This window comes from Eublepharis macularius, chromosome 17 (assembly GCF_028583425.1).
Source record: "Eublepharis macularius isolate TG4126 chromosome 17, MPM_Emac_v1.0, whole genome shotgun sequence".
Lineage (NCBI taxonomy): Eukaryota > Metazoa > Chordata > Lepidosauria > Squamata > Eublepharidae > Eublepharis > Eublepharis macularius.
Window position 1 is genome coordinate 25,214,534 of NC_072806.1, and position 10,146 is coordinate 25,224,679.

At 41.5% G+C, this 10,146-nt stretch overlaps 1 protein-coding gene across 2 annotated transcripts in view; it reads right to left on the bottom strand.

Annotated features, from left to right (window-relative positions):
- Positions 1 to 9,592, bottom strand: part of CASTOR2 (cytosolic arginine sensor for mTORC1 subunit 2) — an 81,115-nt gene extending 71,523 nt beyond the window's left edge. For both annotated transcript variants that reach the window (XM_055001193.1, XM_055001194.1), the window contains exon 1: positions 9,093 to 9,592. In XM_055001193.1, the coding sequence (XP_054857168.1) occupies positions 9,093 to 9,205 (113 nt within the window). In that variant the 5' untranslated portion in view covers positions 9,206 to 9,592. The remainder of the gene's footprint in view (positions 1 to 9,092) is intronic.
- Between the last annotated feature and the right edge of the window lie 554 nt (positions 9,593 to 10,146).

Sequence of the window (10,146 nt, forward strand, 5' to 3'; positions counted from 1 at the left end):
ATCAACAGCTCTCGGGTCTATCACCTCATATGGAACCACCCACAAAGGGGTTCCTTCTTGTAGATAAATTCTGTACTTCTTCCAGATTATGTATAGACTTCTCCGAACAAAGTGATGCAGGAACATCGAGTTGACCTTTACTTTGTCATGCCATAAATATGCATGCCATCCAAATATTTTTTTATATCCCTCTAGGGCTAATAGTTTCTTGTTCTTTAATGTCATCCATTCTTTCAACCAAACTAGGCAGATTGCATCATGATAAAGTCTCAGATTGGGCAGTTGCATTCCGCCTCTTTCCTTTGCATCTTGTAAAACTTTCACTTTCACTCGAGGCTTCTTGCCTGCCCAAACAAAATCTGATATTTTCCTCTGCCATTTTTCAAATTGTTTGGAGTCTCTGATGATTGGTATTGTCTGTAGCAAAAACATTACTCTTGGTAACACATTCATCTTAACTGCTGCAATCCTGCCCAACCATGACAAATTCAATCTATTCCATTTAATCAAGTCTCTCTCTATCTGAGTCCATAGTTTTTCATAATTGTTTTTGAATAGATCTATGTTCTTTGCAGTTAATTCGACTCCCAAATATTTCACTTTACTTGTTACTTCACAATCCGTTGTTTCCATTAACAATTGTTGTTTCTGCTTAGTCATATTTTTGCATAATATCTTTGACTTCTTTTTGTTAATGAAGAAACCTGCCAAGTCTCCAAACTCCTTGATCTTATCTATCACTCTTGGCATGTTCTCCAATGGGTCCTCTACAATTAACATTATGTCATCCGCAAATGCTCTGACCTTATATGAATAGTCCTTTATTTTTATTCCACGAATTTCATCATCTTGACGTATTTGTATCATCAGAATCTCCAATACTAAAATGAACAACAATGGAGATAACGGGCAACCTTGTCTTGTTCCTTTACTTATCGTCAATTTCTTGGTCAATTCATCATTCACCACAATTGCTGCAGTCTGGTCTCTATAAATTTCCTTAATTGCTCTGATGAATCTTTCTCCCAATTGTAGCTTTTCCATAGTGGCAAACATAAAGTCCCAGTTTAAATTGTCAAACGCTTTTTCAGCGTCAACAAAGAAGAAACCAACCTCTTTGTCACAACGCTTGTCATAATATTCAATAGCATTGATCACTGTCCTTAAGTTGTCTCTTATTTGTCTGTCTGGCAAAAAGCCTGCTTGTTCCTCCTCTATGACTTCCGAGAGCCACCCCTTCAATCTCTCCGCCAATATCTTCGCAAAAATTTTATAGTCATTGTTGAGTAGCGATATAGGTCTATAATTTTTCACATTAGTCAGGTCTTGGCCCTCTTTTGGGATCAATGATATATTCGCTTCACTCCAAGTTTCTGGAATCCTTTGATCCCTTAAAACCCCATTCATCACCTCTTTTAGGAATGGTGCCAGTTCATTAGCCATTGTCTTATAGAATTTAGCCGTAAGTCCATCTGGCCCTGGCGCCTTTCCTAGATTTGCAGATTGTATTGCCTTACTTATTTCCTCGTCAGTTACTTCACTATTCAACTTATTTCTCCAAGCTTCCGAGATTTCTGGAAGTTTGGTTTTCTCCAAATATGACGCTATTGATTCTTTGTTTACTTCTTTTTTATTATACAGCTTAGCGTAAAATTTATAAAAGGCTCTACTAATGGTAGCCTGCTCCAAATACGTTTTGTTATCTTCGCAAATTTTATTTATTATCTTCTTTTCCCTTTTCTTCTTCAATTGCCATGCCAGGTACTTCCCAGGTTTATTAGCACCCTCAAACGCTTTTTGATTCAGTCTTTTGAGATTCCACTCCAATTCTTTATTGCTCATTGCTGTTAGCTGTTCTTGAAGTATTTTAATTTCCTGGTATACCTTCTTTTTCCCTGGTCTCTTTTTTAGCTGTATTTCTTTGGCTTTTATTTTCTCCTCAATCTCTTGTCTTTTCTCCTCTTTCTTCTTTCTTGCTCTACCATTTAAGTCCATTAGTATGCCCCTTACAACCGCCTTGTAAGCATCCCAAACTTTATTGGTTGGTACTTCTTTATTCACGTTGTATTGTATAAAAAACTTTGTCTCTCTTCTCAGTATTTCCATATTCTCTCTTTCCTGTAACAAGTCCTCATTTATTCTCCATGCTTTCCTTTTTCTCTTTTTTCCAAATTTCCACATAATTGGGTTGTGATCTGAGCCTACCATAGGCATTATTTCTACCTCCTTAGTCCATAATGCTAAGTCTTTTGAGGCCCAGATCATATCAATTCTTGATAATGTAGAATGCCTTGCAGAATAAAAAGTAAACTGTCTGCTTTTAGGATATTCTCTCCTCCATACATCTTCAAGAGTCTCTTGTTGAATCAACTCAAAAAAAAGCTTTGGTAATAGTCCTCTTTTCTTTTGTGCCGTTGTAGTCTTTTTGTCTAGTTCCAAGTCTGTCACTCCATTGAAGTCTCCAGCAAGAATTATCTGGTCGTATGCAAGATCGTCTAAATGCTTCCTTAAATCCTCAAAGAAGCTTTCTTTTGCACCGTTAGGTGCATAAAGTCCGACTACCAACACTCTCTTTAAATTCCAAATACATTCCACTGCTACAAATCTAGCTTCCACATCTCTCATAACAAATTTTGGCTGTAGCTCCTCTTTTATATACAACACCACTCCTCTTTTTTTCTTGTTGGAGGCCGCTACATATTCTTTGCCCAATTTTCCAGATTTTAAATATTTTACATCCTGCTTTCTGATATGGGTCTCTTGCAAACAAACAATGTCACATTTTTGTTTTAGTAGCCAGTGAAAAGTATTTTTCCTCTTATTCGGTGAGTTTAGTCCATTTACATTCCAAGATAATACTTTACACTCCATACTCATGATCTTGTTGGTAAGTCTTTTTCATTGTCCTTAATAAATTGCTCCATCTCTCGCTCAGATCTGATGCGTTTTTTGGCCCCTCCAAACTCAAAGGACACTCCTTCCGGTAACTCCCATCTGTACCTGATTTTCATGTCCTTCAAAATCTGAATTAGCACTTTATATTTTTTCCGGTCCAGTAACACTGATCTGGGCAGTTCCTTCATTATAATAATCGTCTTGCCATCAATCTCCAATGGATCTTGAAACTGTTTTGTCACAATCCTCTCTTTCATATTTCGTGTTGTAAACTGCACAATCACATCTCTTGGTAGTTTCCTCTGGGTTGCTATTCTCGAATTCACACGGTATGCCACATCTAGGATAGCCACAACTTCCTCCTCCTCCTTCCCCAGGTACTCAGCCAACACCTCAGTCATCTGTTCTTGCGCTGACTTTCCTTCCACTTCTGGCAAGCCACGAAAACGTAGCTGCTTCTCCATATGTTTAGTTTCTGCAACTGACATTCTCCCCTTCACCAATCTCATCTCTGTTTGTTGCGTGTCTGCTAAATTCTCCATCGCGTCTTCTACTGTTTTAACTCTCTGCTGCGTTCCTTGTAATTCACTTCGTATTGTTTCCATACCTTTTTTCACTTCTGACAGCTCCGATTTTACTGTCTGTGTAACCTCTTTAACCTCTTTTATCAGCTCCAATTTCGTGTCCTTAAGTTCTTTAATCATATCTAAAAGTTTTTTGTCCAGGTTTTTATCCAGGTTTTCTATTGCCGATTGCCACTCTTTTTTTGACATCGTGGGGCTTGCTTTAGCTCGCTCCCACGAATCCGCTCTCTTCCTTAACTCCGTGGCGTAAAATTTAACGTTTTTCTATTTTAAATGTCCCGGTCTTCTTATAGAAATTAAATTTTAAAGAGTCCAAAATGTCGGGCGTCTTTTCTCTATGGTTTCTCTATGATTTTGTAATCCAAGATGGCCTACTTCCTCTTCCGCTGAAGCCGCGACCCTTCCCTTTTCAAAAATGGCGATTCCCTACTTCCTGCCCTCCAGCAAGGGCCGCTTCTCTCCAGCCACTCTATTGTTATTACGCACTTCCTGTCTCCCGTCTTCCCACAGCAGATCTCGCGATGGTGTCTTTTTCTCACAGCTCCAAAGCCACAGGTATTCAAAACAATAGTCCCATTTCTTTAATAACTTCTTTAAACTTAGTCTCTTTTTAAATTCAATTCCTGCCGAGTCTTCCCCTCCTTTTCACTAGTCTGTTGCAGTTTAAAAATCTACTTTTTTTCCTCTTTGTTTTTATCAATCTGTCCCGTCTCAGAAGATAATGATCTTTACCTTCTCTTCACTTTTCTCGGGTTGTAATCGCTGTTTCGATTTTAAGTTCTCCTCTCAGCTTCTTCCCCCAATCGATGCTTGGGTATGTAGGTCTTATGCCAGCCGAATTGGCCCCAAAACTGCCGCAGAGATTATAGCCGACCCGTCGCAAGGTGGGACCTCAAGGATCGGGGGGAGACTCGTTGTATAGAGCCCCCCCTCGTCCGAGATCTAGCTCACCCTAGGGTCTTGAGCGTTCTTTGCCTGCTCCCCGCCTGAGAGCAGTCGGCCGCGGGCTATTTTCACCCCGCCGGCCGGTTAAAACGGCAGTCCGGTCAGCTCCGCAAGTGGAGCTGCGTTAGACCTCCATGGATCCCAAACAGGAAGTCCGATATATTGCTTTTTTGATATATTGCCAGCAAGCAATTAAAAAAAAAAAAACATACCAAACCAAAATGGCAAGGTGGGCGGAGCCATGGGAAAAAAGACAGGCGCTACAGACAGGTGAAAAAAAATGCAATCAAGGCATTTCAGAAGAAAAGACTGGAGGAAAACAGGCTTCAGAAAGAGTGGAGAAAAGACGGGATTGCGAGGGATAGGCAACAAAGCTGTGAGGAAAAAAAACTGGTAATGAAGTGAACTGGAGGAGTAAAGGTGTCTGGAAGACACCTTTGGTGGATCCCTGCCTATATAACACAGCTCACTTCGAGGACAAAAAGGGCTCCTGAGCCGCCACCTCTCCAGCACAAACAGCGAAAGGCAATTACAGCTCTCCCTATTGAAACATGGAGGCAAGAGGGCTCTTTAAGCCGCTCTTTTCCAGCAGGGACACTGACAGAAGCTTTGGCAAAGTCTTCCCTGGACAACGCTGACTGGCCGTTGACTTCAAGATACAAGCAAAGAGCTCCCTCAAATTGCCGAATTCTTTCCCTTATGCAACTCATCTACTAAGTCCTATTGGTTTGAGGCACCCGAAGGATGATCTCCGGCCAAGCTTCTGGCTCACTCAGCGAGCCCTTTAAAGAGCCCTTCGCCCAGATCTTGGCTTGTGTAGGAGAAAGTGGCTGAGGAGCTTAGTGAGGGATTAGGGGGCAAACTGGGAGGCAGATGAGAAGTTGAAGGAAGGGGCTGGTTGGCCCACCTATGCCTACAGCCTACTGGCTTCAGCTCTTAAATTATATGAGTAGCATGTTTGTTTGTTTTCCAGGGACGCTTGTCTGCTGGTAAAATATATATGAGCAGGGTGGTGGGAGAGAGGCAGAAATGACATGGGAGATCAATGTGACTACAGAAGACCAGATCAAGAGGGAGGGCAGACACACGGATGTGATTTGTACCAGATGCCCAGCCAACGTGCTTGTCCAGTTCTTAGACTCATGCTACACTTTAGGCCATGGAATCAATGTGGCATAGCGATTTGAGTGCCAGTCTAGGGACTGGGACAAATGAAGTTCAAATCTCCACTAAGCCATGAAGTTCACAACAGCCCTGTGAATCAGTCTAGGCTGAAAATGACGGCCCCACAGTTATTTTCAGTCTAGCCTACTCCACAGGGCTGTTGTGCTAATAAAATAGGAGGTATGAGTTCTTTGGAGGAAGGGCAGGATAAAATAAAATATGTTGATAGAAGAGGCCAGAAGGAAATGAGATAGCAGCTGTGCATCTTTTCATCTTGGACTGAGACTTCACTAAAATTATATTTTAGTTGTTATCTGTTTTAGATCTTTGATGCTATTAACTGTTATGGGAGCCAAAGGTGTTTTATGTGTGTATGTTTGTAAAAGCAGGGTAAACATGCAATGAGATAGATAAAATTCTGATGGGAACTTTTTTTGCATTTTAAATTTCTGTCATATACAAAATCTCCCTGCATGTAGAAAGCCAGCCCATCAGTGAGAGAACAACACTAACCCCTTGTGACTTATGTGCTAGTGCAATACATTCAGATTTTATTTTAATGTAGAGAGCCATTAAAAAAAAATTATCCCTACCTGCCTAGAAGCGGAATGGTCCACTTTATTCTGTTTTTTACATGTTTTCAATAGAGCTGTAGTAACAAAGCAGCTCCAGGACTGTATCATTTCATAATGTATGTGCTTGCATGTTTACTTGGTCCTTAATGGGGAAAAAAATCTCCCCTCACATAGAAAACTAGCACATCAGGGAAAAGGACTCTCCAAAAAGGACTTTTCTCGTGAGCCTAGAGGTAGGCTTCTTCATGGAGGAAACATTCAAACAACCTCCCCAGCTGCAGGCTGAGATAGTACAACCCAGTAAGCACTTGAATTTGTGGAACATAAAAACGTTGACCTTTTAGAATAGGTCTCACTTTACTGGGAGTTGTGCAGACCAGATATTAAGAGTGTAACGATGATGCAACTCTCAACCTGTTTGAATTAGGCCATTTTAAAAGAAATTGATATGCTGCTTATCCAGAGACCTGCTTGAGGCAGGACACAAAGTAAAACATGATAAAAATCATTAAAAACAACATAAAAATAATTAAAACCATAAAAAGCTGGATGTTAAAAAACAGCCAAAACATAAAAGCAGCACAAAAGGTTTGATCCAGACTAAATTTTCCATGAACGACAGGAGTGAGGTAATTTCTACCAGTTCCCTCTTCCTGCATGTGAGTTGCCTCTCATGTTGCTTCTGAGGGACCCCCATCTGTGGGTGCAGTGTGGGGTAAAGGGGAGGGAGGAAGGAATGTTTTCCCTTGACAGAAGAAGGGCCTTGTGTGGATAGAAAACATAGCCTGATCCAGCCCCAAACACCAAACAGCCTAAAAGCATTCTTGTTAAACAGGCTAGAAGCAGTCTCTTAAAAAAGATCAGACTCCTTAGGTAAAAAAACCTGGTGCCTCAAATATACTTGGGGTAGGTTCCAGATGAACCTCAAGGGGCAGGGCATTCCACAGGACAGGAGTCACCACTGAAAAAGCCTTGTCTTTGGTTGCCACCTGGCTCCCCTCGGCTGGTAGGAGCATGGGAGAGCTGGGCGTATGAGGTACCTCTTAAAACACAAGCTGGGCAGTACGGGAGGAAGTGGGCCTTCACATGTGCCTAGCCTGATCCATCTTGGCCCTTCAAAGTAAGCCCCAGCACTTTGAATTGTGTCCCGAAACAGCCATTGCAGGCGTGATATGATCCATTTCTCCCAGAAGGCCGGCTGTAGCAATGACTCACAAGGACACGGCAAAGTGGCTCTGGCTTATTCCCATTTTACGGATGGTCAGCTGAGACAGAGCGATAATGGTTTGGAATTATAATGAGAAAATGCTGAGATACACATACAGATTATTGTAGGCCAACTTTTTTTGTGTTCTTTTATCCAAGCATCCAATTTTGCGGAACAACCTTTTGTCAATCACGGCAATATAAGGACGTGTAACTGGAGTTCTGCTCCAAAACACGATATTTTAGTCCAGTAAGATCTTGAAGGATATTGGTGGCCTTTTAAAAGCCTCTGGGATTTCCCACTGCCACCAAAGAGACCAGATTAACAAGGCGATGAAGAGAAAGCTGTCACAGTCCATCAGCAAGAGGGGAAGCGTACATTTAAAAATAAATTGTGTTGGATTTTTCCATTTTAATACCCTGTTGAGATATTGGAGAGAAGCAGTCAACAAAGGGGGTTGGGAGAACATAACACGGCAAAGAATGCCCCAAACACCACACATCAGAGAGAAATTTGAATGCAATCAAGTTTTCACTTGAGGTAAGGGACAGCGATCCAATTAAAACACGCCCCCTTTGTTCACGTGCTTTATTAAAATGGAAAGAAAGAAGCCTTGGCTGGCACTTTTAAATGGCTTTTCCAGTTTGAACAAACACAGTTTGAACTTAGTGACAGCCTTCCCCTTGGCCAAAAAGGTTATGGAAAAAGAGGGGGAGTCCAAAATAGAGTCCAAGTAGAAAAGGATATTTAATTGACCAGTCTTTAGAAAATGGACAGTTGAGTCTTATATTATTTCTCTGCCCCCAACAGCTAAGCCTATCTGCATTAACTAAAGGGGGGGGAGAAAGAAGTGAACACTCTCCTCTTTACTATGTATTTGCAATTCAAATTGTTTTCCTGGACAGTGGAACCCCCCCCCCCTTCACTAGTGGAATGCCTCTCTGTGATAAAGATTTATTTATGGGTCTAACTTTAAGTGTCCACTTCATTTAGCTGGGCCAAGCAACATTATCCCAAAAGAAAGAAAGAGAGAGAAATTAATAAGAAGAGCAGGATGTTTCAAGAAAGCCAAGAGAACCCTCTACCCGCCCCCCCTCCCAGCAACACTTCTTTTTTGCAAAGATGACATGAATTATTAAAAAAATTGCTGCAAGCCAAAATTTGTTTTACTTACACACTGACACACACACACACACCGCTCCTCTTTCCCCCCCCTCCCCCCTCCTGACTGCTTTCTTTGTTGTCCTGCCTGTCTCTGTTGAGTTTCCTATTTCACCCTCTTTTAAATTCAGTTTCACCTTCCCTCTAAACTTTCGATTTTTTTTTTGTTCTCTAGACATTGCAAACACCTGTTTGTATTAAACAGCTTTAAAAAGGTAATCATGATTTTTAAAAAAAAGACTCTAGGAGGGGGAGGGGAAGGAGGGGGGCGTGTTTGTGCAAAAAAAAAACACCTCTAAGATTCTTTGTAAAAGACAAGAAAATCAAAGACAGCATTGGGGGGAGCTCCAATCGTTTTGGAGGAGAGGATAAAAGAAAGATTTTAAAAAATAAGTCCTGGGGTTTCTATCTGCTTGACCCAACCCCCTGAGCACCCCCCCCTCCCCGATTCCGGCATCTGAATTAGCCAAGGTCTCGAACGCGCCTTGCTTTGCAACAATGTTCTTCCCTCCTTCAAAGATCAGCAATAATTCTCTTTTTCTAAAGAAATGTTGCGCTTACCTTGTTTTGGAGGAGAGAAAAGCCAGTTTGATCAAGCCATAGGTAAACAACTGTATCCTCTCCTTAGCCACACTGGCCACTTTCAGCCGGTGCTCTAAAATGTGCAGTTCCATTTTTTCCTTTTGGTCATTTGTGGTTCGTCTATTGGGATTTGGTTGGTGGATTCTTTGATCTGTTGTGAGTGTTTGTTTGTTCTCTTCTTGCCCCCTCCCCCCTTTTGTCAACGGGGTATTTTTCCACTCTGTTCCTTTAACGTCTCCAGTGCAAGCAGGCAGAGGGGAGAAATAATGACTTGGAAAGGGGGTGGGAAATGGGATTTATATATATATATATATATAAATAAGAATAGAGAGACAGAGGAAGGAGATGTTGCAAACTATAGGAGAAGTGGAGGGGAGGGGGAGAAAGAGGAAAAGAAAGACGCAAAGCAATTAAAAAGATAGAGACAGAGAGCAGAAGCTAGAAGGAGAGTTGAGACCTCCAGAGCGCAGAAAGAGCTGCTGGTGTTTCAGTGTAACAAACAACTTGCCACTCAAACGGAGCTGCACTGGACATGCGCAGAGGAGCAAAGCGTGCTGGGAGATGTAGTCTAAAGGCGGGGCATCACTAGGAGTTTTGACAAAAACAGAGGGGGGCGGGGTACAGCAGTCCCTCAACAATAAGGAAACAAACAGACACCTTCAAGATGCGTTGGGTGACATTCAGACATGACAATGAAGTGGATTCTTTCAGAGGATGTTTTCTTTTAAAAACAATTTCTCTCTCTTTTCAGACAGGTATTCTTTGGAATTTTATTTTTTTTAGTTCATCTTTGGAATTCTTTCGAGCTCATCTTTCCAGCAACTTGTGAGGAATTCGAACACAGCACATGCTTCTTAGTCACAAATCAATGCATGTTTACTTACACACTCCCAAACCAATGTGTGTTTATTCAACAGTAAACAAAACTCAAGGGCAACAAAATCTTTGCTAGCATAAAGTTGTAAAATGGTTGTCATCCTTCCGGCTTCAGATCCTTCTCTAGCGTCTTTAAGAAGCAGAATCGTTGAGTGCA